Source organism: Mixophyes fleayi, chromosome 4 (genome assembly GCF_038048845.1).
Source record: "Mixophyes fleayi isolate aMixFle1 chromosome 4, aMixFle1.hap1, whole genome shotgun sequence".
Taxonomy (NCBI): domain Eukaryota; kingdom Metazoa; phylum Chordata; class Amphibia; order Anura; family Limnodynastidae; genus Mixophyes; species Mixophyes fleayi.
Window position 1 is genome coordinate 234,833,648 of NC_134405.1, and position 27,772 is coordinate 234,861,419.

Here is a 27,772-nt window from a genome sequence, read left to right on the forward strand (position 1 = left end):
GCATCTCCTGTAAGATCACTAGTACCTCAAACCAGAGTGCAACTGTCCTTGAAAAGACTACTTGAGCTAATAAAACATCACTGCTTCGATGACTACTTACCTGCTGTAATTCCTGTGGCCTATAAATTAGACCCAATCTAATCCGTTATCCGGCTGTTCTGAGGTTGGGACCCAGCCTCTAATAATAACGCTGTGGCTGCTAACCTGCCACTCTGGTTATTGAGAGGCCAAGGGGAACCATACACAGCAACCCCGGTCTAAAGGAAGAGGTCAGGTGTACCAGTCAGTCCAGGTGCCCAGCAATGGTGTGCACTAGCAGCAAATTAGCCAGAAGGAAGCTGTTCTAGGTGCTCTTGAATGAGCCTTCTGGTGGTAGTAGAGCCCCTCCCCTTCTGCATTTAAATGGATGTAATTTTGATAAAGAAAGGAGACAGTGGCAAGGTAAGCCCACCAACACGACAGGGTGGCATAGGATGTTCATCCTGTCACAAAAGGGGTTACTTAACTCCATACGAAAGTGTCATGTTTCTACACGCCCTTTTGAGTCTTCTTAGATCCATTATTGTCCTGAAACCTCCTGACTGTTTTCCACCAGGGTTTGGAATAAAATCAGGTGCCTTACTGGTTGAAAAATAATCTCACTATATAATATACCTCTGTATCAACATTTAAATACCAGAGATGTTCAAATAGTAAACCAGGTGTAGAGGGCTAGACTGTGCCTTACATTATATTATAGTAAAAGGTAAAGCTAATTAAGTGCATAGAACTTTAGTACATATTGCACTATGCAAAATTTATACTGTATAAAATGCAGAGAGGAAAAAGACAATGTTTAAATTAAATATTTTAATTTTAAAAATTTTAAATAATTCACACAATGTTTGAACTATATACAGTGCATTTTAGTTAGATGTTCTAAACAGATGTAATGTACACATCATCTCTTAGGACTGGGAAATATTTCACAGCACAAATAATTAAAAAAAAAAAAAAAAGTGCTAAGAGGCGAAAGTACTAAAACACAGCAATCAAAGTCTGGTTTTACTCTCTGCATCAGTGTATCAGTACAATACAGCAAGCATTGTTCTTGCTGAACCAGGAGAGATGAAAACCTGAATTAAATACTAAAACTAACAAAACACACAGCATGAAAGTATAATTAAAGTAAAAGTATATGTAATTATGGGATAGAATACAATTGTGATTAAATATATTAGATTTAGAATTAATCATGGACATAAATCACTAGCAGGTAATATTCATAGGGAAGGAGACTTCAATCTAAGATGTTTAGTGTAATGAAAACATTTTTGTAAATCAACTACTTATATTCAACTTTCTAGGTAACACTGACTCTATAAGGTGTTACATGGGGAAGGTAAGCAAGTGGCTTTTAGACAGTACACAATATAACTTCCACAATAGGAAAGGGGAACAAAATGTTTTGCCCATTAATGGATATTGCCAGTTACTGACATATGTGGACACACATTCCATGCTCATTCTGGGCATTTTATGGTATACTTTAGAATATCAATATTTTGTATTGTATCATAATATTTTAACTAGATAGTATGTGACTATATTGATGGGGGCAGCTCAGTGGCACATTGGTTAGCATTGCTACCCCACAGCACTCTAGAGTTTGGATGTTCTCCCTGTGTTTGTGTGGGTTTCCACCCACAACCAAGACATACTGGTAGATTAATTAGCTGCTGACAACATGGACCCTGGTGTGTGTGTATGCTTATGTGTTTGCCCAATTGGAGCTTACAGTCTAAATGCTCCGAAACAGATGTGAATGATTAAATATGTACTCTGTACAGCGCTGCGTAATAAGATGGCACCATATAAAGAACAACTATTGCAAGAAATGCTGTTGGCAGAACATTTCACTATGGCAAGTGACAACTGATAAAAATGCATATTTCTGTATCATGATTTCAAGCTTCTCTAATAAAATCACCATTCTAGCCTCTACATTTCAGTATCGACAAGTAGCTTTACATTATTTCAGACTAGCATTAGAAACTTGTTCTGGACAACTTTTGCTTTTCTTTCTTTTTCTTTAAACTTAGAAATACAGATAAAATAGAGACAATATAAATACAAGGAAATGGAATTAAAAAGGAAGAATTAGCAAAGCAGATCATAGAAATCCCAGCACTGCTGGTTAGTGATGGGTGTTTGTCATAAAAGACTGCATTTCAGAGAGCTTTATAAAATGTGACAATTTAAGTGAAATATAGCAAGAAAATAACAAAGAAAATATTTAGGAGAAACTGACTATAATAGTACACTGGAAATAAAGCTTAGTAGTTTTAATAATAATGTTGTTTTTTTTTGTATCATATTCAATAACCAGTGTTGGTTATTAAAGAATTACAACTCTGTAAGAAACTCCAAATTCAGCTTCAGTCATGTCTGGGATTATAACCAAAAACGATTTGCTATGGTGTGACCCCATATGCATGGTCTGTAAAACATGTAACTGGTTCTTCTGCCAGCCAACAAAACCCAAATATACTTGTTACAGTTTTTTGTAGCCCTATTAAAAAATGGTCTAATTTGTCCGTTATCAAGTGGAAGTTTTCAGATTGGGGAACTTAGCACTTCTAAAATGAAAAGTTATTTATATAGTGCCTACATCTTATACAGCACTGTACATAGAATCATTCATATCAGTCCCTGCCCCAGTGTAGCTTAATCTATATGCCCTACCACTCAGACAAAACTATGGTTAAATTTTGCCAGAAGCCAATTAAGCTACCAGTATGTCTTTGGGGTGTGAAAGAAAACCGGAGCACTTGGAGACCCTGGTTGGAATCGTGCCCATGACCTCATTGTAGTGAGGCAGCAATGATAACCCCTGTGCCACTATGCTGCTCATAAAATATGATATCCAGAACTCACTATAATTTGGAATTGCAGCTAGATCAAAACATTCATTTTCATTTGTAGAAAAACAAAACAAAACCTTAAGACTCAAATGTAATAAAATAGTCACTTAAATATCAGAAAAATGTACATACTACAGGTTCAGTATATTGCAATAGTAAAATGACAGCATTGGACAAACTGAAATTGGAGGTATCTAAAGTCATCTTTCATCATTAAAGCATTGCCTAACATGGAGTGAGTGGTACCATTATTTCATACAAGTTTCCAAGGCACTAAGGTATTAGTTAGTGTTCTGCACAGCAGACATACATATTCTATATATTCAGTATTTCACCATGAGCTTTTTGCATACACATCAAACCACAGAGGATAAAAGGTATAGATAAAAAGGCCAATTCTAGATTAAAAGTAATTCACAAGGCCCCAGTCCCTCCCTTCCATCCTATACACTTTTGCTGCACAAACCCTCTACCAAGTAAATCCAAAACTAAAACGTATAAGTTGCTCAAATATGTAAAGATATCTTGTTAAATTTGGAAAAAGTTCCAATGAGCAAACAAAAAACGTAATATTGAAATTACATGTGGCCCTTTTATGAAAAGTGCATAGCATGCTGGTTACGGAAAAACATACATTCAGCGTCCATAAATAAACTTACATAGAATGTTCATTGTGCATAGGAAAAATCAAAGAGGAACAATGCATCGCCAGGTGGGCCCCGCTGATACCACTGTGGCCTCCTATGTCCCCGACTCTGCACTGAACAGATCAGAGCTCTTCTGAACATGCGCGGTCGAGTGCATGTACCGCTTAGAAGTAGACTTCGCTCTGCTCTTTTCAGAGCAGGGAGGGAGCCTCAGAAGGCGGGGGGAGTGGGGGGTGGGGGGCAGTATTGTAGTGGCTCCCCTGCTCCCAAGATACTTCTGCCATTGGAAAAAATGCTTCCTCAAGCCACACAGCCTTATCAAAATTAGAATATTAAACCCAAACATTTTTAAAGATCAACAACTTTTCTGCAAAACAATCTGATTAATGATTAACAATCTGTAAAAAAGGGGAGAGAACTGAACAGATACATAAATGATCGAATCAGTGCATTTCATTACAATTTAGGGCAAATTAACATGTTCTGTTACAGACGATTACAATGCTGCAAAGCAATCAATGAAACTGTGCAGACAGACACAATGGACATAAATGAGAATTGTGAGAGCCACTTCAAGAATGCACTTCCATTACTCTACCTGGTTACTTGTGTATGACCAGCGAATATTAAAGATGTATCTCACCTAATTGGTTTGGCAAATGAGTGGATTTATGTAAAATTATGTCACAAGTTAAATAAAGAAAAAACCCAAAAACAGTTAAATACACTGCATCCACTTGCAGAACATCTTACATGTTAGCAAGCACTTAAGCAAACTTATATAATAAACAACTTCAATAAACCACTACGAACATGAGTCTATTAAGGTTTAAAGTAAGAGGGTCTTGCATTGTGATAGTCACATTTCATACTATATGCAAAACATATAATTACATATTCAGCAGAGCTGTTAGTATAGGTTACAATTGTCCTTTTGCACCCTTAAGAAATCCTTTAGTATAGGCTACTTTTTAGCTGAAATAGGTTAATACGATCATCTGAATAGGTTGCCTGCAGACAGGGCAAGGCTTGTTCCTTTTCTTAAGTTTTTTGGCACAGGTAAAACATGCCATAAGATGCCCTGTTCTGCCATGGACAATACACCCATTCTTCGGCCTGGTCTGACAAATGACGCAAGGTTCAACACTAGAAAGGGGCAGGCCTGCATTTTCTTCATGAGCTTGCTCCTGCTCACTCTCTCTGTACTCCTCCTGACTGCAGGAAGCAATGCTACCAGACGTGGAAGGCTGAGAAAAGTCCTCCGTCTCCTGGGATTCTGAGCTTTGTATACCATCATCCTCTTTCTTTGAGATAACCGATTCTGGTAAATCGGTCAGCTTTGCTTTTTTTCCATCAGGCACATCAATGCCTTCATCTTCCTGAGAATCTTCCATCTCTTTCCTCTTCAAGGAGTGAGGATTTGTTTTCTTTTGGTCAGGAAGCCAGTCTTTACGAAGAGACCAACATCTGTGGCAGTATCTCGGAATGGGAGGGTTCATCTCATCACATTGTGAGCATTTCCAATAGTCCTGGAATGACAGGTAAAACAAGGAATTTACCACAAAAAACCCAGTATCTGTTCTTACATAAGAGCAAAGGAACAAACACAGACACAGGAAAAAAATATATAACAAACTTTCAATCGCTTCTTGTTTATGATCAACTGTGCATAAAATTACTTACAGCTTCTGAAATTTCAGTATCTTCATCAAAAGAGTCAGCGTCTGTATCTTCAGCTTGGTAAATAGTCACTTGATACACCTATGGTTAAAGGAGGTAAGAAATAATGACTACCATAGAAAATAGTATTCATATAAAACAGCCACGTATCCTTAACATAAACAGTGACTTTTGCAACAACAGGAACTTTAAAATAATCATTCAGTGAAGACATCACAATAAGTCATTCAGAGAACAAGTATCTGCATATTTTTAATTTAGCATTTTCAACAAACTACAAAATAACAGTACACATAGTGGATACATTATAATGGAAAATGTTGGACTGCTTGGAGTACCTTGGACAAATAATTGCTTTTTAACACAGCCTCTCGAATGGACAAACTTGCTTTATTAAGTACAAAAGCTTTCTAAACAAGTAATTCTTCAGTATAATGTAACCTTAAGGATTTACTGACACCAATAAACATACACAAATGCTACACTGTCTGAATGAAAATGAAATACATTAACACATAATCAGTGTTTTGCATTATACAATAACAAATATAGATTGCTCAAACTATGAATCCAGTAACATAGTGATGCATAGATGTTGACCTGTGTATAATTAGTCACGTGCATATACACACACTCTCTCTCTTAGTTGCCCACTCTTCGGAATTTCCGGGAGACTCCCGAATTTCTGGGAATCCTCGTGGACTCCCGGTAGAGCAGAGCAACCTCCCGGATAGATTGGCAAATTACATGAAGGAGGCAGGGCTTAGTGACGCGAATCACGCGTCATCTCTGCCCCGCTGGTATAGCGCAAAATGGGCTTAGTCATGAGATTTTCCGAGCTCCGCCCCCACCTGCCCTTCCCAGAACCCAAAACAATAAAAGTAGGCAAGTATGCACGGATTTATTTTTTTTTGTTTTTAGTGTCAACAAGCACAAAAGTGCAATAGAAGTAGACAGTTTTGGTAGAATAACCACAATAAAGTACTTCAAGATCACACTGTGCAGTATTGCAGTACTCTGCAAATGTATCACCCATGGGAAACATTAAATCATCCATGACTCTATAAAATTCCAGTCTCCAGAACCCATTCACTAATAGTTGGGGAAGGGGGGTGGAAGATCTCCAATGCATGGGTATCACTGCTTTGTCAGCTGAAATGAGATTTCAAAATAGGTTTTTTAAACAAGACAGTGGAACATTAGTATTGTTAAGGAGCCAAAATGCAGGGTTATCAGACACACGGCAGCCAGTATCTCGGTAGAGATCTTAATAACCTGGTTCCAAAGAGGCCAAAATTAGTTTGCAATCCTGCCAGGTAAATAAAAATCTACATGGAGCATTGTGGCACTTCCAGCAGGCGTCAGGGACCCAGAACCCAGAACAGCTCTTCTTCAACAATATATCTTGTAAGCGAGATACCATAGGGGTCTCTTCCATCATAAAGTGATTCCGATATATGTTGAAGATATTTAAATTTAATATACATCTATTTTGAACGGTGTTTGCAAGCGAGGAGTATATATAATTTGAATAATCAGAAAAATATGATTCTTTGAAGAACAGTTTATTTTATCACATATTATTGCATTTATCACAGTATCACGTTATGTATATATTTTGTTTTATTTTTATGAATGAATATTGCATCAACGCCGGAGGGAAGACAATTCAGAATATAAGTATATAAAGGGGGAAAAAAAAAAAAAAAAAAAAAAGCATATCACGTGCACTTAAATGATTTCACAAATTTATATGAGATTAAGCGGCGCTGGGTAATATATTTTTTGTCACACATGACTTTTTTCACAACTTTTGTATGGTTGTTATGGTTATATCTAGCTGTAGTGGATAGTGAAGCGCTGGTGGAGATTTCAAACACTTCTATACAACTATCCACTGTTTGTCACTTTTGGGGCTCATGCCCAGCAATGTTATGTGCCATCACCACATTGCCTCACTTGAGCCTCAGCACACACGGTAGCCAAGTCAGCCATTTAAACATGGAGCATAACTGTTGAGTTGCTGTACTGTAGCTAGTGTGGAGAGAGAAGTTTCCCTTGTACAGAAAGGTCAACTGTTATTCAGTGATTGCAGACAAACTACTTTCACCAAAATGAAAAACTCCAATATTTACCAAACCTACCAATCATTCTAATAGTAATTAAAATTATTTGGAAATGGTAAACCTTCATCAGCACTTACTGAGGGTAGCTGACAAACTGAATAGTCAATGTTCTTTATAAGAGCATAATACGCAACAGCGGGCAAAATTTTAAGACTCCGTAAAATAGTCAGTTTGCTCCGGTGAAAAATACGCATGCCATCACCTTAGTTTTGTGGAAGCGAGAGTTTTCCACTAACACTGATTATCCCCTTCATTCCTTGGCTCAGCGCGATTCTAATAAGCACCTGGGGCTTTACATAGAAGCAGAGAGACTAACCGATTGCTCTACAGATGTCTCCATATTAGCCATTAAGTAACATAGAAAAAACAATCTACTTAAAATAAAGACAAATTATTAGTTTAAGCTATAGTTTGTTATAGATGGAATTTGTGTTGCAGCAGGTATTGTTTCAATCAGTGCAACAGGATGGACCGCCTATGCCACCCTGTCTGTTATTGCTGGGCTGGGCCTACTTTGTCGTTATTCCGAATACGCCCCTGCTGCCACAGTGGGAGGGCCTGCTGCCTCCACTGAGCTCCTTTTTTTTTTTAAAGTAATTTTCATTAGGGTTTTTTTTTCAAAACAAAACAATGAGTTTGAAACATACCAAGAGAATGTAAACACTGAGCTCCTTTTATGGCACTCAGAACCACATTCCTTTTGGCTAACTGACGCTGCTAGCGTACCTCGTTTGTGGTGTACCTGGGCTGGTACTCCTGACCTCTTACTATGGATCAGGGTTGCTGTGGATGGATCCCCCCTGGCCTATCACACTGAATAGGGCTGCATGGGTAGCAGGCAGAGCGGTGGTACTGGAGAGCTGGGTCCAACCTCAGAATCAGCCGGAGAACGAATTTGATTTAGGGTCTAATCTGCAGGTCACAGGAATACAGCAATATTGAAGATGTTTTCAAGCAGGTCTTTGAAGCAAGATGTTTATTTGCTCTCACTGGTTAGAGGTACCAGTGATTAGGTCAGATGTTGAAATCAGAAGAATACATTTCAGTGTACAAGTCAGTGCATTTTATACAGATTTGGACACAGGCTATTTTTAGAATCAGGATGTAACCACGTTTACCAAAACATAGATTCACATGCATCGCAAAGCTAACAATATTTACACTTGTCTGTGATATCTTACAAATCCAGTGATGTCTTTAGACACAGGAACTCTAGTAACAAGGTCTTAATTAACCTTTCCTGCCTTCAATAGGCCTCACATATCAAAAGATCCAATCAACATGAATCCACTCTTTAGACTAGCAGGGTACGCATTCCCAAAGACAGGTACAAAAAAGCATTTTCTTGCACCAAGATATGCAAAATGCTTTCAAAACAAATACTTATTTTATCAGGTATACATCAGAAATAAGGCATTTGCTTCTGAAAGGTTAAAACAGAAAAAAAACTAATTTTCTACCCTGGTCTCAGAAATAACAATTTCCTATCTCACAATATACACAATATAAAAAATAAGTGCATGTGCAATTATATAAATAAGCGCACTGCGCTATTGCCTTTAAATACATTTTTACCAAAAGTTATTTAATAGTGATCCAGTCACACTCCTCCCCTCCCTTGTCCATGCGGCAACCAGCGTGCCATGTCCGACGATTTGGCTCCTGGTCCGCAGTTTACTAGGGTTACCGGAAGTGACCCAGAGGTTCTGGCTCTTTCTGTCGAGACAGTCCATCCGCATTCCTGTGAGCCTGTCCTTGCTTGTGAATTATGTCAAAGTCATAAATTTGAAGTGCAAGGCTCCACCGCAACAAATGGCCATTTTCCCCTGAGGTGTGTTGTAGCCACTTTAAAGAATTATGATCACTCACCACAGTAAGATGCCATCCATACAAATAAGGTTTAAGTTGTTTCACTGCCCATACAATGGCCAAACATTCCTTTTCAATTGTGGCATACCCCACCTCCCGGTTTAGCAGTTTTCTGCTCAAATAGGCCACAGGGTGCTCCTGCCCATCTGGCCCCACCTGGCTAAGTACTGCTCCCAGTCCATACTGTGACGCATCAGTTTGCACAATAAAGTCCTTGTCATAATTAGGCACAGACAGTACAAGAGCATGAACCAGGGCTTCCTGTAATTACTGAAATGCCAGCTCGCAAGCGGGTGTCCAGTCAACTACTTTGGGGGGTTTATTCTTAGTGAGATCTGTCAGGGGTTTCACTACAGTACTAAAGTCTGGGACAGAACGTCTGTAGTCCCCTGCAGTCGTTAAGAATGTAACATGTAACTAGGTCGTGGGCTGGGGCCAGTCTCGGATTGTCTCTACCTTAGCTGGTTCTGACCTAACCCTTCCTCCCCCCACACGATCACCCAGGAACTGTAACTCTGACATCCCCATCTGGCACTTCTCTGCCCTAACAGTCAAACTTGCCCACCCAATCTTCCCTAACACCAGCCCTATTTGCTCCAGATTATCTTCCCAAATTTTACCGAAATTGAAAATGCCCTTTAGGCAACCCTGAACTCTGTCCCACTCATCTACAAAAGCGTTAATACAGGGCAAGTGAACTTGTTCCCGGACTGGTCTATCGCCATCTACCTTCCTAGCTACACGGTACAACAACCCTTTATGCCAGGTCACACTCCCTACCTGCCTCGCTGGAAGGCTGCCGCCAGCCTGGCGCCTCATGCCTTCCAGTGAGGGATCAGAGAGCTACGATGCCCTGAACTCTTCCCTGCGGCCCTCACTATCGTCTAAGTCAGGATACGCTGCAGGTGAGTCTACGCTGGGGTGACTAAGGTCAGTCAAAGTGGGGTCAGTCAAAAGGGGTGTCACTGTGGTCAGCTGTTCTCACCGCTGGAGCTGGCATACTGCTAGGGACAGGTGCATCACCGGGCACCCCCACAAGATCAGGTTGGCAAGAGACAACATCCTCTGCGTTGCTAGGGGACGTAGTCATTCCAGAGGCAAAGGGTTGGCTGTTTCCTGAAGAAATAGCAGATGTGGTCTTTTCCTCTGGGCTGGCTGAAGCTGTGGTTGTAGGTGATGACTGTTGTCTAGTAGCTATGGTCTTTTCCTCTGGGCTGGGTTGTGCAGGTGTAGATCCTGAAGACCGTAGCTTAGCAGCTTGGCTCCGGGTAGTAGAGCTGAGAAATGCAGTCACAATTCCGCCCCCAACATTGTTGCCCAAAATCACATCAGTTGGGAGGCCATCCATAACGGCAACATCTCGCAACTCCTGGCCATCTCCCCAGTCCAGATACACCCTTGCTACAGGCACTTCTTTTTCCAGTCCATCTGGCACAGTAACTTTGGCAGTGCGATCCTGCAATACTGCAGCAGGATCAATAAGATGGGGACTCAACAGTAATTGAGGCTCCCCGAGTCTCTCAGTCCTTCACCCTGCAGGGGTCCCACTTGAACCGGCTGCAGGTTCCTCCACATGTTTTTTTTTGGGGGGGGGGGTCTTTTGGACACACAAGTGACTCTCTCCGCTGAGTCACCTTCAGACACGCCACACTCCATTGGGCTGGTAGGGGTGGAAGCAGTCTCTAATGGTTCATCTTCGCCAGTTAAACAAGTCAGCCGGACCCCAGAACTCAGATTAGGGGCACGAGTCTGGGGTGCTGGGGCTGTGGGACAGTCCATCCTTAAATGACCGTGTTTCCCACAGTTGTAGCACTTCTTCTTCAGCCTGGGCTCCGGTGGTCTCTGATAACTCCCAGGGACAGGACGGGGCGGTGACTGGCGAATGGTACCCAAAGGGTTAGGTACTTGCTTTTGGGGGTGAGTAGTAGAGGGGTGTCCCCCTGTTTCTACAGTCCTTTGGTGTTGGCTGTTAACCTGGCGCTTCTGCCAGTGTGGCCTCACTGCCCCATACTGATCCGCCAACTGTGTGGCTGCTTCCAGGGTGCCAGGCTTCCGGTCCAGCACCCATTCTCTCACCTCCGATGCGCACCATCGGTGAAACTGCTCTTGGCACATCAAGTCTATTACCTCATGCACGGTCTGGGAACCTGCCCAGCGCACCCACTTCCTGGCAGACTTCCGCAGCAGGTTGGCAAACTCCTCCTGAGTGGCGTGGAGTTCCTTTGTAAAGTCCGGGAACTTCAGACGATAGGCCTCTGGGGTAATAGTGTACCCTTTTCACTATATCATAGTCCGCACAGTCCTCTGTGGGCACCCTACGGTAGGCCTCCACTGCATGTCCTTGCAGTGTGGGCACCAGATGCTTAACCCATTCCTCTCTCGGTACAATGTGTAGCCTGCAGGTCCTTTCAAATACCTGCAGATGCTCATCAATATTCCCAACACAGTCCTCAAATTTAGGGCAAAGTAAATATAACAGTCCTGATCCTCTAGCGACTAGGCTGCATGGCTGGTGCCCATCCCTCTTGGCGCCATGCAGCGATGACCTGTGCCCGCTCAGTTGCAGATGCGTTGTCTCCTAAGGCCACCAGCTGGATCTTTAGCCCGGCAGCCCTGCTCATCATAGGATAGAGGGGCTGGGTAGAGGTCTCTGCAGGCTGTTGAGCAGGGATCTCTGCCGTCTGGGGTACCATGCTGTCAGTGCCATTCCCTCAGCATCTCTCTCATCTCCGCCCTGTTTGGCGAATGGGTGATGTCAATGCCCTTGGTACTGCACAGAGTCTCAAGATCCACCCTGGACACGTTGGTGTAATCAGACACCCCGTGCATTCTCCTGGCTGCAGTTATTCCTCTCCTGAATAACTCGGCTCTCCTGATTGGTTCACGAAAAGCTGCCTGCGGTTATCCCACCGCTTGCCACCAGAAATCTGTGACAGGATGGACCGCCTATGCCACCCTGCCTGTTGTCGCTGGGAACCGGCTGGGCCTACTTTGCCACCATCCCCTTTCGTTATCCCGAATACGCCCCTCCTTCCACAGTGGGAGGGCCTGCTGCCACCACTGAGCTCCTTTTACGGCACTCAGAACCACATTCCTTCTGGCTAACTGACGCTGCTAGCGTACCTCGTTTGTGGTGTACCTGGGCTGGTACTCCTGACCTCTTACTATGGATCAGGGTTGCTGTAGATGGATCCCCCCTGGCCTATCACACTGAACAGGGCTGCATGGGTAGTAGGCAGAGCGGTGGTACTGGAGAGCTGGGTCAAACCTCAGAATCAGCCGGAGAACGAATTCGATTTAGGGTCTAATCTGCAGGTCACAGGAATACAGCAATATTGAAGATGTTTTCAAGCAGGTCTTTGAAGCAAGATGTGTATTTGCTCTCACTGGTTAGAGGTACCAGTGATCAGGTCAGGGGGTGAATGTATTAAGCTCCGGGTTCTTCAACACCCACGAGTTCGGCGTCTTCAGCGCTTAAATTTAAAGCAGCGCTGCCTTGTAAAGGGAAGTTTCCCTTTACAAGGCAGCGCCGCTTTAAATTTAAGCGCTGAAGACGCCGAACTCGCGGGTGTTGAAGAACCCGGAGCTTAATACATTTACCCTCAGATGTTGAAATCGGAAGAATACATTTCAGCGTACAAGTCAGTGCATTTTATACAGATTTGGACACAGGCTAGTTTTAGAATCAGGATATAACTCCGTTAATCAAAACATAGATTTACATGCATCGCAAAGCTAACAATATTTACACTTGTCTGTGATATCTTACAAATCCAGTGATGTCTTTAGACACAGGAACTCTAATAAGGAGGTCTTAATTAAACCCTTCCTGCCTTCAAAAGGCCTCACATATCAAAAGATCCAATCAACATGAATCCTCTCTTTAGACTAGCAGGATACGCATTCCTAAAGACAGGTACACCAAAGCATTTTCTTGCACCAAGATATGCAAAATGCTTTCAAAACAAAGGCATTTGCTTTTGAAAGGTTAAAATAGAAAAAACTAATTTTCTACCCTGGTCCCAGAAATAACGATTTCCTATCTCACAATATCAAAAATAAGTGCAAGTGCAATTATATAATTCCTTTAAATAAATTTATATCAAAAGTTATTTATATGTGATCCAGTCACAATCAGCATAACTGGTATTTTTTAGATCATTTTATATTTTCCTACCTTGCAAACAATGTTTAGTCATTACATCGGTTGCTGTTGCTGTCACCAGTGCGCTCAGTGTATGTGGGAAGAGAGAGAGGGTAGTACACTTCTCTGCTTTCCCAGTCACAGCTCATCACATTACAATAATCTTAGAGCACTGAAGATGAGGAGCTACTGAAATGCACAAAACTATTCAAATGCATTTTAATGATGTCATAAGTTTCTGATCATCTTCAGTACCCAAACTACCAACAGACCAGACTTACAGCAGCCTAAGGAAGTAAGAAAGGGAAGTATTGCAATAAAGGTATAAAAATTTGGACAGTGGCAGTCATTATTACAGCTACGGGAAAGAAGACCGTTTTAAACGAAGCGACAATAAAGATTATTATAAGGGCGATAATAATAAAAAGACTATTTACTATATAAACAGATAATAACTTTTTACGAAGGTTTAAATGACCGGGCACTGTAATCTCCGAATGGGCTAAACGGCTACAGTAGGAAATTACGTCACTTACCATAGACAGAGTTAAAATGCAGGTTTTAAAGCGGCAATACTCAGACCCCATGCCACGTATAATGGTATACAGATGTGGGGTCCGAGTATTGCCACTTTAAAACCTGCATTTTAACTCTGTCTATGCTAAGCGACTTAATTTCCTACTGTAGCTGTTTAGCCCATTCGGAGATTACAGTGCCCGATCATTTAAACCTTCGGCTGTTGGCTTTCCCATAGCTGTTAACCCGTACCCCATCCGATTTGGAGAGAATTAAAATAAATGCAGAGAAACAACATCAACAAAAACCATGCTGCTCAAAATCACAATGCCTTCACATACATTAAATGGAACAATCTAAAATGATTCTCAAATGTAGTTAGCCAATCCCAATGCAAATATTTATCACCTATATTTTCTCTATGTGACTTGGCCAATATTTCCTGACAGCATGATAAAGGTATGTACGTTTTGTGCATTCAAACTTTATTTACATCAGCGACAGACAGATAAACAAAGCTCACAATATGAATGACTGATTACTGACCCATATGAGCAAATCTTATCTTCAATTAACCTTATCTCATGCTCGAGAAGTGTGCAGTGAATGCAGCATGACATGGGCAATTCTTTGCCATGACAATGGAGTGTCCTCTACCAGCCCGAATACTGTCTCTGGTGTATCTGGCATTTGTTTCATATAGAGAAGGGGCTAAACTACAGCAAGCAGAGGAGAACTGATATTAATGTCAAGAGGAGCAAGACATTCACATGGTGCATGTTTTGTTTTTGGACATGTGTAAGCATCCCTCAGTTAAGAAAAGATATATAGCATGTTCCTACCTCATCATCTATTTCATCCTCTACAAGACTTTGTTCATCTCCACTTGGGCTGTAGTCATCTGAATAAACAGATTCCACCTCAAATTCAACACTGAATTGGTCAGAATCAGAATCTGGATCCAGCCAATCGGAGTTGTCACTTACAGAGTGTACATCAAGGTCCTAAAAACAAAAAGTAAAAGGTAAAATGACCGTCTAAAAGTAAAACATCACTACACATGTACTATACATTCCCCCGTACAGAGGGACATGATGGAGATGATTTGTTGCTTCTTTAATGGAAGTTACTGATATTTTACAGACACTATACATTGATGTTTCTGTAACTATTTGCATAATCGCATGGCTGGATATCAGAATAAGACAGTTAAATGTCCTAATGGATGTCCAGCCAGATGCTTTATTGTACATTGGTAGCTGAAGCTACTGGTCACGAGGACTGTGTACAGAGAAGCAGACACTCCACCAATTATTTGGGGTTCCGTACTGACAAAGGCCGTTTTTCAAACATTTTTCAGATTTAATACACACACACAATTTAAATATACTGTACACCTTTGGAGATTTGCACCTAGCGTGCTTGGGGAGGAAGGGGGGGGGGGGGATTTGCTCAACTGACATTGGCACAATTCCACTACCCCCGAACTTGCTAAACTGCGGGACTATAATATTTGTCAGAGGTTTGATGTTACTACTATAGGTCAACTATATCAGGATGGTTGTTTAAAATCCTTTGAACAATTGTCACAGGAGAATGGGGTCCTTAATTCCACTTTTTATTGTTGTCTCCAACTGTGACATGCCCTTACCTCAATTCTCTGACTCCCCAACTCTGATTCACATATCTCCACTTAAACGCCTGTTGTCCACTGTAGGTAACCGTAAAACAATCTCTGTCTTGTACTCTACCCTCAACTTTGAGCTGGCCCCCGATGGATCGGATTTGCTTCGGTCCAAGCGGGAAGCTGATTTGGGACTCCTTTCAGAGAAGGATTGGACCCACATGTTTAAGAAAGCCTTAGAAATGCCACCTCCAAATACACCCGTTTATCCTTCATAGGGTCTATCACTCTCTGCTAGAGTTGTTTCACATGGGTAGGAGAGATGATTCTTCTTGACCGAAATGCGTTTTCAGTGGGAGCAATTTCTGGCATATGTTATGGGAGTATCGGGTCAAAGGTTTGGGATTGTGACCTCAATACTGTGCCTGCTACCCTTCCCTCCCTCTAGATGCCAAGTGGTATCTCCCTGGAAGACATTACTGACAAGATCACTTACGGCAATTTTCTAAATTTGCCATTGTATGTTTCTTCTAAACTAGACACTACATGAAGAGTAGAAGAAAAAAAAAAAAAAAAAAAAAACAGCATATGTACACACGAGCCTTCAGATCTCAAGGGAAAACACAAAGAAAACAAAGTTTTGCCTATATTTACAAAGTTTCTAATCAGAGCAAGTAGTATTAAGAGAGTATAGATAAGTCCTCCACATAAATCACATTGACCCTTCTCCAAGCAGAGGGAAGGTATCCATCAGTCCCCCAATAGCTGAATTTTGATGGTCTCACAGCAGTAGCTGAATTACCTCAACAGTGTTAGCTTGGAGCCAACGTTGCTCTTCTACTTTAGCTTGTGAAGCTGCTTGGGATCAGTTAAAGTTTGACCAGTTACTGCCTTAATTTACAAACTTAAGAACTCTACAAAAGAAAATACTGAAAGCAAAACCACTGTGCCATATATTCGAAAAAATCCAGAAAAATGAAGTTACCTGGACACAAGACCAGTAATGGTAATTATATACCATACAACAGCGAACAGAGAAATTATTTCTGCAGGATTCCTGGATGACATTGTGCAGTCACATTGTACACTACTTAAATTTCATATGACACCCTGGACTAGAAACGTATGAATATCTGTGCTCATTATGTGGTCAGCTAATAACCTTACTTACTGCATTGGAAGGTGTGTCTGTTGAATCACTGCTATTTCTATCACAGCGTAAGCCACTTATCACCCACCACGAAAGGCTTTCATCAAAAGTTAATGAAATACTGTCTGACTTATGTCGCTTTCTCTGTTGCTCTGCAGGTTGATCATTTGAAGAATTGTCTTCTAAGCAAAAGTTAAAAAAACACCAATCAAAAATAATAATAATAATTAAAAAAAAGCAAATAGTTCGGTACATAAAAGCTTATATAAACAATGGTATTGGTATGAATGCTCTGTCAAGTCTGACGTCAATGTTAGGTGTATAAGGCAAGAAAGGGGAGGACAGCATAAGTTTACCAGAATCACTGTGATTTTTCTTTGGAGATGACACAGAGGTGGATGATGTTATTTTCTCTTGTAATTCCGGAGCTGAATCCTAGACATGGGAATACATCCCGTTATAATGTGCAACATCAAAATGACAAAATTTCAAGATAGAGTTCAAACTGCAATGGATTGTTTACAGTGCTGACTACACTCCCTCAAGTCAGAGTTAAGGCATGGAGCACTTAAACAGATATACGATTTATTATCAAGAAACCCCTTGTCCAGAAAGTTGCCAAAGCTAAAGAGAAAGAAAAAAAACTTTATTGCTTCAGTTTGGCGATTTGGTCATATACACAGACATGGTGAACAATTGAATCTACCTACAGTTACTATAAGGGGCTTTGTCATACAATTTATCAAGGAGGGAAAAGTCAGGGCACATTTTAAATGTGTTTTAGTAGATTTCAAGGGTATTCCTGATAATAGATTCCATCCTTATATATACACAAATATTTTGTAACATTGACAAGCACTTGTGCGTTTTGTGCAATGACCATACAAATGAGAAAACAAAGCATGGTATAGTAATAGTAATTTCACACCTGTTCAGAGATCGGCGTTTGCGAGAATGTGCATTCATCACTTCCACACAATGTTTCTACATAGCAATCTGAAAGAAAAATACAATTTATTTGATTATGCAGCTATTGTTTGTATACAAATACAATGTTAGGGCCTGTACTCGTGGGTGGTTTTATATCCACCTGTAGTGTACTGCAATGCAGGGAATTCACCAGGGGATGAAGCACCTTGAATGTATATAAATACTGAACAATAGATGATCATGTCAAATGTTTGAAGCACAAACTGTATTTTTAGCAAATACTAAAACAGCATTTACTAGAAATAATGTTAGTCTGTATGAAATATCATCATAATATATTGATCACTATTTTTACAAAGGATAAATAGTGTGGACAACACAAAGCAGGGTAACTCCCAGCAGGCAAATGTAAAGTCACCCAGGAGTAGGAGCCCTTGAAACTGGTCCCAACATTTACTTGGACGAAGCACAAACTACAAAAGCAGATAACAAAACAAATATAGGTGATGCCACTGCATATCCTGGAAGTCACATAAGTTAGCTTGTGTCAAATACATTCTCGATTGAGGATTGGTATGCCTTTAATTTACATTAAACATTAAATGTGCAGGATTTGTCAGACATCCAGCCACCTCATTTGTTATTAAGGTCAACTATTGTATTTTGTATTAGTACTACTGTGTTATTATCCGATTATATCTTGAAATTTTGGATGATGTGTATACCCTGATTTGAAAATTTGAATACCAATGCATTTTGAATCTACTGTGCATGAATATTTGACACTACTTGTATCCCTGTGTGGGATGTAGGTATTGTTTTAGCCTAATGTTTTGGGGTTTTTTGGTTTTTTTTGCTGTTAAAGTGTTAAAAGAAAAAAAAAAATGCAATACAATTTTTCCTGATTTTAAAAAAAATGTGCAGGATTTGTATCATAGGTCTTATAAAGTGGGTCAGGAAAAACAATGCAGATAGGAAAATGTTTTGTAAGTACATGATTCAAGCAATAGACGTAGAGCACCAAAACTGACCACCCACCGCAAAATAACTGCTATTAACTGGCCACATATTACATCATGTTGCGCTAAAACACTAGTGTCAGATAATTATCCTATCATAAAATAATAAAAGCATTATCAGCAGGGCTAAGAATGAAGTCAGAAGATAACCATCAGCTTCTGTATAATCATCTTTTGACTGCACTAACAGGCCACAGCGACGTCAAAACGGATCTTGCCGCTTGAGCCCAAAACAAACTAATAGATTTTATTCGATTTGGCAGAACAAACTGATCCAGTCACTCAAGTTAAGCAGCAGGGTGGGCCCGTGCCTAGGTATTTTTGGTAGTTAAAGAAAAAATGAAAACTAACAAACAACATATTGTGCTTCATGTACTTATCATAAACAGTTTAGCTAAAATATGTTTTTACAGCTAGCGTCACTTTCACCACTTTTACAATCATTCTGTAAAATCCACACAGTGTAGCGACTGTGGTTGCTATGTAGAAGGCAGCAAAGCATGCAGAGCTTGCATTCCATACATCCTCCACCCTGAATACGGCTTTGACAGAGATACACAAGCCCCATTCAGAGGGAGTATTACATCAGATGAAAGTTCAATGTCAGCAGGTTGCCAGCTCACACATGGCAACCACAGCTGCTGCATTCTGAGCCACTGGGACAAGGAGAAGTCATTTATCCCTCAGTCTGCCGAAAACATGGTGCATATGTGTCACTGCCTTACTTGAAATGTATACAGGCAGTGCATTATTTAGGAGACACACCCTGTGTGTGTGACACAGGGTGAACTACAGTAACGACAAAACATTTTTAATCAATTCACCTTTAAGTCCGTTAACACAAAGGTATAAGCAAGTTATTTTTTTTTCTGCCAAGTGACAACAGCCCACATAGTTCACAGTAATTTGGAAGCTCCTTCTGTTAGCCCTAGGAGCGCTTACATTAAAGCCTTACAACTATCAGAGGGACGATCATTTGGCACAGTGTAACAAAGATACAGTAAAGGTATGTACCAGGTACACTAGAATGAACAATTATTCAGAAGTCCTAATTGTTCACTTAACAATGTAATGGTAGATGCCAAACAGATCTTTTAAATCAAATGCTGCTCCAACTAAAACAAAAATCAGTCCAATCAAAAACTGTTCAGGTAGAATTATGATAAGGCTGAGTGATAATTCTTGTAGCCAGATGACTATTTTGTATGTACAGTCAAACGTTAAGGTGAAACACTGTGCACTGTGTGTGTTTGGCCCGTCCACACATGTGGTCAAAGTGAAAACATCTATGTTCTCGAATGGTGGTGATTGACAACATTTCAGTTTGTGTGGCCCTTTAAAATTAGTTACTGGCGATAATGGTAAGGCTGAACAGTATACAATAACTATATAATGCACATAACAAATGCAACAGGAACAATAACTGCTTAGGAAGGTTTTCTTTAAATTAAATACGTTTGTGTCACATCCATGTGTAGTTATAGCAAGAATAGAAGCATAGTACATAAATCACTGCAAAATGGGCTATACCATGATTATTTTCACAATACACAAAACTTGCATTTAAACCTGACAAAAGGATTTATTGTCACTTGTACACCCAGTGAAGGAATTCATTTTTACTGTAAACCAGTGTGAAAATTGTGTATGTTCTCAAAATAAAGGTGTTGGGTCTGATTCATCAAGGCACACATCTGCCAAATTTGTGCATATCGTCCACAAAATAACCAGGATATACGTCCATGAACGCAGCCCTGTGCACTGCATTCATGAACGCAAAGGATACGTACTACAGCCGACAATTTTGGGGAGTGAACTGGGCGGGGAAAGGGTGTTTTGCCGTAGTCAACATACAGTAGGGGCATTGTCAAACTCAAGTGCACGCAGCTACGTCCGAATCAAGCTCTAAGTGTCTCAAAGTTACTTGTTTTTTTGCTGTATCCCTTGCTCCAGCTAAGGTGCTGGTCTAAGTCCTGATCAGTAGTGTCTTGTAAGCATGTAATAACATTTTTCCAGTAACGTGCACCTGTAAAAACTTATTTTATGTTCAGTAGACATTAACAACATTCTAATAATTGTATTTCATGGGGGAGGGAAGGGACTTTTTTTTCTTTTTTAACTGTTTTACCATTAATGCCTTTATTATTAACAGGTGACATTAAATCAATTTTTTTTTTCATGTGCATTCTTTTGTGAATTTATAATCCACATAGGTATTGGACGTATCCTGCAGTGTCTTGTGTAGTAGAGCACAGCAGACCTACACCTGTATAGAACAGCGCAAATAGATCCGTGCTTTGATGAACTAGTGAATACGCAAAGCCTAAATACGTGCATATAATACTGAACACGAGTTGGTGAATCAGACCCGTTGTTTTATGTAGTGATCATGCAGGTGAGATTTAGACTCCCATTAATGTGCTCCCTGATTGCTGGGCAAGTCTGCAGTGCTAAAAGAAGCTGTCACTGTGCTATTATTGGAAGTATCAAGGGAAGGAAAAGTGTTACTGCAACATGTTGTTGGTCAAGGACCAGCATCCAAGAAAATTTACAGGTGCCGTTACAGATTCCTTGGGTAATAGTATGCTACTGAAAAGCCATATTAGATGAAAGATTCCTGTCTCTCTACAGAGCTCATGTTAAAGTACATGACTATATTTACTGGGAGAGGACCAACTATAGATATTTTTAAGTCACTCTCTTAATAAAATACTTTCAAGCTTATTTACACTATATGTAATTGTATTTGCAGGGAAGGAACCGTATGGTTATAATCCAAATAAGTCAATCAGTACATAAATCAATTACTAAAATACACAATTATAACAGCATTGCAGTTATTCTGCCAGATGACAGGTATGTGAAGGTTTGTTCCAATTTCTTGTATATGCCAAATAAAATTACTACATCAATTTTAAATCACTTTTTTGTAAATAAACCTATTTAATTCAATGCACAGTTCATTATAAAAAATAGAACAAACCTACCATTAGAAGTCAACAACTAACCTTGTGAATCAGCAGTTACCAGATTTCTGGAAATCATTGCATATAACCTCCTGAAGTAAAGAGATCATGTGTTACATGTATGTACATTTCCAGCTTATACTCGGCAGTACTAAAATCCTCATCTTTGTGAAATTACCATAAAAATATGATTTTTAACTGTGCAAATTTCCAATAATTTATTTTAGATTATGTCACTCATTGATTCGGTTGTTGTCTAATGTCTATAGAGATATTTTGTCCCCTAGAAATGTTTACAAGTTACTGCATGTGAGATATTTATTGGCGCGATCCATGAAACTGAACACACAATCGTGAGAGCAGAGTCTATGATGCGTCATGCAGAAGGTGCTTCCGATATGCTGCCAGCACTCTGAAAATTAGGATTCATTAAACACTTTAGTTATGCTTCCCCTACGCACAATCAGGCAGATAGGTCCTTGGATGTGATGCAACACTGCTTGTAATACCTTTGTGTACAGGGGTGAGGTTTACTAGAGGTTTTAATGAAGAGCTCAGTGAAAACATTCTTATCAGCACGACACATCATGGACACCTCATTCATGCAGCTGTAACCGGTTTTTTGTTTTTTTTCGACTTTTCCTAAATCCACAAATGGGTATTGTGTAAAAACTATAAAGCACAAAGGATAATTGTCCCCACCACAGTTTACCTTAGCTGTGGGTGTCCTCTCCTTTGGGATTCCCATTCTGCACTCTAGGGGTCTCTGATTTGAAGTAAACCACAGACACAAGCCCAATGTTAGCCCTGCATTGTGCACAACTTATCACATTGACCGTTGCTGTGGCAGAGTCTGAGGGCCAATTGTTACTGTACTGGGACCATTGCTTCAACTGCCTAAAGTGGCACTACAGGAGCAGAAAACAGAAACAGCATAGTGTTCTGCTAGCAGTTTACTTCAAACTGGTCCCTAGATTTCTTCAAAGACTCCAAGGGGTATATTTACTAAACTGCGGGTTTGAAAAAGTGGAGATGTTGCCTATAGCAACCAATCAGATTCTAGTTATTATCTATTTAGTACATTCTATAAAATAACAACTAGAATCAGATTGGTTGCTATAGGCAACATCTCCACTTTTTCAAAACCGCAGTTTAGTAAATCTAGCCCCAAGAGAGCAGAGTAAAAGGGTCCCAGGAGAGAGATCATCGCAGGTACTATAAGGAGAGTCAAAGAGGTGGGGTACTTTTTACATTTTCTAACAAAAAGGTAGAATTATCCTTTAAAATAGAAATACACCAATATTGCCGATAATGACTCCAATATACTGTCAATCCTATAAAGGGGCGAGTAGCACTAAAAAATAAGCTGACTGCAAGTGACTTTTTTTTTAATGACTTCTCACAAAACTGCAGAAAGTACTTAAGCAGTTTTACATGGAATAGAGTAATTTGTCACATATAAGTTAATCACACTGGACATAGTTGATTTCAGACTAAAACTCTATCTTCTTCCCCACAGCAACTATTGTGTGTTGTATCCCTGATAATTAGTTTAAAGAGGAATGATCTGTTTTTTCACTTTCTACCCAGCTAACAAACCAGAGCACCTGAACTCTATTCTCCTGTCAGTGCTGCCTGGAGAATAACCACCATTAGATTATAAGCTCTCACAAGAAGGGCCCTCTATCCTCCTGTGTGTATCCTTGCATTATGTCTCTTAGATCTTTTATATGATACTTTATGTTTGGACTGTACTTTGCCTATTACAATCTATATTTAATTTTATGGTAGTATTCTATTTATTCATTGAATGTTCTGCATTTTGCATGATGGACCTCTATATTTTATGTACTACAAGAAAAAGGCAGAAAGCAAGAGAATAACACCAATGAGAGGCATTCTACTAAAGCTTACATATAAGCTCTGTGAAAGCTTACAATAACGTAAGTTTAAATGTGCTACGTGGAGATGCCAAAACCCCTTTAATTCATTTGAAAAGCAAACAATTGTTTCTCAGATCAGATTTTATATCCGAGATATTCTAAAACTAAAAAAATATTATGTTTCATTGTATTTAAATAGTTGTTATTGTTGGGATTAATGGCCATTTTAGTGGCTGCTCTGCTACGTCATTATGAGAAAGTAGCATTTTGATAGATGTTTCTGTGCTCTGCCTATAATCCAATCTCAAAGAACAGGGCTTCTTAAACATGTGCTCACGCAGCCCCAACAACCTCTCAGAAGCTCAGGTACAACAATTATTTTACCTGTGAATCTGTGAGGAGTTCTGGAAAACATACACTGCTATAGACAAATTGTGGGCAATTCTATAAAGGTGAAGTAAGCAAAACGGGGGCACACTGTGCCTAAATAATAAATTCTATATTCTAAAAAAGGTGCACCACCACTTTTATCCAGAACTTAGCATCACATTCTGGCAGCAAACTGAAGATATAATTGGTGTTTGTTTTTAAATAAATGACCATCATTTTCATTAAAATATTCCCTTCACCCTTAAAGTGTCTATGGAGAAGGAAACACATCATAAAGAGAAAGTGATAAAAACAGACAAAGATTAAAAAATGAATAAAAAACAAAACAAAAATACCCCCCACAACTAAAGTATTTCTATACAATGAATTAACAGCAGCGCAACCAAAATATTATTGGGCCTTTATATCTACTAAAATCTGCTATAAAAATGACATAGGAATATTGTTACAAATATGTTTCAAGTTACCTGGGTTCTTTTACAGAGAAGTTCTGTACCCCAAATAGTTCTCCAAGAGGATCATTGGAGCAGTGGACAATATGCTGTTGCTTCTCGTCATACAACTGCTTGGCCATAATGTACTGACCAAGATGGTAAATAACCTATAGCGCAAGTACGAAGACAATGCAATGAACTATATAATATAAAACAAACAAAATCATGGAAAAATGTACTAATTATACAACGGCACATAGTGTGTTTCTTCTAATTAAAATAGATATAAAATGCCCACCTCTTTCATTGTAAAGGTTTCCTTCTGAGCACCTGCAGATTTTAACAGATTCAGTAGAAGTGGATTTGGTTTAACCTAAACAAAAGGAAAAAACAGTTTTAAAAAAGAAGAATTATAAAAGGTCACTACAGGAATAGGTATAAATACAGTTAATATTTATATTGCTGGCTTTAAATGCAAATATGACAAGTTTTAGTGTTTACACATACCAGTGTTTCTTTGTCAGTTGCCATGATTGGAGAACTTTCTAAACAATCTGTAGCTGTTGATATATTCATATTGCACCCTTGCCTGTAACCCAAAAATATTTTAATCACTCTGGTAAAATGCATTTCAACTGAAAATTATGTCTACAAGCCAGAACATTAGATGAATAAAAAGCAACCAAGATGTACGATACATAACTCAAGAGACGGAAAAAAAAGTTCTAATATCAGAGGCACATTGTATATATTTATTACCAGGACACAAAAATTTAGATTTTTGCTATTGTTAAAAGCGTAATTTTATTTCTTAATAAATTAAAATAATACTATTAATCTGTAAATAGTGTTATGTTGTCCCATGCAAAATATTAAAACATTGTATTGTGATTACAGATTTTGGAAGTATAAGTGAAGTAGATTACAATTAGGAAAGAAAAAAAAAAATCCCCTATTCAGTACCTGATAGTATTCATACTTTTATTATTCTTACATTTATTATTGTGTAGATGTTATATATCTTAAAGTTCCTATCACTCCTGATGTATTGATTGGATCATTCATGTTTGCAGGGGTAATGATCTGTAATGTCATAGGTATAATTTTTACCTTTTTAATCTTGTAGTTGGAGTTTTTGTTCTGATAGGGTTAAACCTATTGGACACACTGTCACTCTAGAACTACATATTGCTATATCATTAAACTACCCTGTGTCTCAATTTATAGTGACTTCTATTGTCTGCTTTGATGGACGATAAGTATATAATATTTATTCATGCAGCAGTTGAATCTAATTGGGTTCAAGAGTTAAGCTGGGTACACACTGGTGCAAATATTGTGCAGATCACACAATAAACAACAATTTGGTCAGATATTGAATTAGTGTGTCTCACAAACAAATAAAAGTATAGAGACTATCACATACTGAATAGGGGAATTTATCTGTTGCTCCTAATTTTAATCTACTTCACTTATATTGACAATATCTTTACTCATTATACAATATTTTAATATTTCTCACTTCAGACAACATAGCACTATTTACAAATGATTAGGATTATTTTAATTTATTAAGAAATACAATTTTATTTTTTAAGAATGAAAAAAAAAAAAGGGATTGAAAGTCTTGCGTCTTAATACTGGGAAATAATATATAAAATATACCTCCGATATTAGTATATAAATCAAGAAAAGGAAAAGAAAGTTCTATTATTGTTCTAGGAGATCACCCCAACTAAAACAAAAATAGTATTTGGGATATATTACCATTAGAAAGTAACAATAAAGACAGTCCAGGTATGGATAATTTCCCTTATTATACTAAAGATATCTAATACATTTGAATGAATTTTAATAGTAAAGAAAGTACATTTAAAACCTCTAAGGCTCTCCAGACAGGCAGCAAGACAGTAGGAACTCCAGCATATTCATAGCATGAAACACTTGACAGCAGAACACAGATCCATTCTTACCTTGAATAAATAGAAAGATAAAGTGCTGTTGTTGTTCAGGAGCTGTGCTCCCTATGTAAAGTGCTGCACGCTAGAGGTCATCGTCCCTTTAAATGCGAGTGAGAGCAGACAAGTTGGGACTAGATCCCTGTGCATGTCTGAGCATGATCCGCTGCAGCGCTGACTCACCACCTGTGCTGTACTCATCACCACTGACACATACCGGCTCGTCCGCTCACACCCTGCTGCCAGCTGCTGCGCTCATCACAGTGACCCCCAGCCGCGCTGGCAGCGGAGGGGTTAATACACACGACAGGCATGTAGTGCGTACCAGCAGCATCGTGCGGTCATCAGTGATCGTGTGTACATAGACTCCTCGCCCATGCAGTAAATAGCGCACATACATGTGAGACCATCTTTAGTGACTACTATCCTTGCAGAAACATGGAGCCCCTGCACCCCATTTCATGATTCATATCAAACAACGCTGCAGCAATTTAAATCATGTCAGGGAGCGTGTAGACAAGGGGCAGGATGTACATACGCAGTATGGAGTGCATGTGTTGATGATACGGCCGCTACACTACTACAGGCCCGGTCACACAGGCCGCAGGGCCTACTCACCAGCTGCTGTCCTCAGGCTACAAGCACCGAAGCCACACACACACACACACCCACCTTAGCTCCGGGAAGCCCTGGCTTTCTTCCATCGTGTAAACGTCTAGGCCTAGTTCCCCGTGATCATCATATAAATCGTAATATCACCCCGATACACCGACACGAATGTCCGGCATACACTGCGCGGCATCTCATGGGCTCCCCCTGCTGGTAGGCTGGAGGCTGTGACGGTAACCACAACAACCTCACCTACAGCTGCTACATGGTGGCTGCTGCCAGGTTAGCTGCACAGCATGACTTGCTGAAGAGGCTTGGATGATGTAGCAGAGAAATCAAATACAAAAATTAGCAATTAAACAAAAACTAACCACAATTTATAAAGGAGTATCTTAGAAATAGCCACCTAGTGCCTTAAAGCAGCACATCAACCGTGATTGTATGACTAAAGTTCACAAAGGCACACAGGACCCCTGCAAATAAACTTCAATTTGACAAATTATACGATATATCATTTACAATTCTCTGAAAGTTAAATTTTTTTTTAAAAAAAACAACTTATGCGCCACCTCAGTGTAGTTCAGATTAATTTTAAATTAAGTATCCCAAAAATGCAATATCATTTCTTCTCATTTTCTTCCAGACTTAATAAACATGTATTAAAATGAGAACACTTTAATCTCTTAATGAACAGCACAATGCTCTATAAATGCCTGATTCAAAGAAAACGCATGTAAATCGCTTCATAGGTGGTACTGTGTCTCCTCTAGACTGCATAGTATCTATCCACAGGTGATCAATGCCTACTGAAGGAACTGCAACCACACTCGCACTTTCCTGCATGTATGGTGGAGCTGTCTCTGGCTTTGTCCCTTCTGTTCCGCTGTCATCTCGCCTCAACTGTCCTTGGTGTCCCCATTCCTT

The 27,772-nt window shown here is 39.6% G+C and overlaps 1 protein-coding gene across 2 annotated transcripts; it reads right to left on the reverse strand.

Annotated features, from left to right (window-relative positions):
• Positions 1 to 834: 834 nt before the first annotated feature.
• On the reverse strand, positions 835 to 27,076 carry MDM2 (MDM2 proto-oncogene). 2 transcript variants are annotated; one of them, XM_075209512.1, is made up of 11 exons: positions 26,912 to 27,076; positions 24,789 to 24,870; positions 24,580 to 24,654; positions 24,315 to 24,448; positions 21,617 to 21,666; positions 17,588 to 17,655; positions 17,016 to 17,094; positions 16,681 to 16,841; positions 14,728 to 14,889; positions 5,234 to 5,311; positions 835 to 5,079 (listed from the first exon to the last, which is right to left on the reverse strand). In XM_075209512.1, the coding sequence occupies exons 1-11, from the start codon at positions 26,941 to 26,943 to the stop codon at positions 4,522 to 4,524; spliced, it is 1,479 nt and encodes a 492-aa protein (XP_075065613.1). In that variant the 5' UTR covers positions 26,944 to 27,076; the 3' UTR covers positions 835 to 4,521. The 2 variants fall into 2 exon arrangements, with proteins under 2 accessions (XP_075065613.1, XP_075065614.1); XM_075209513.1 differs by lacking the exon at positions 26,912 to 27,076 and adding an exon at positions 26,255 to 26,702.
• Positions 27,077 to 27,772: the final 696 nt, after the last annotated feature.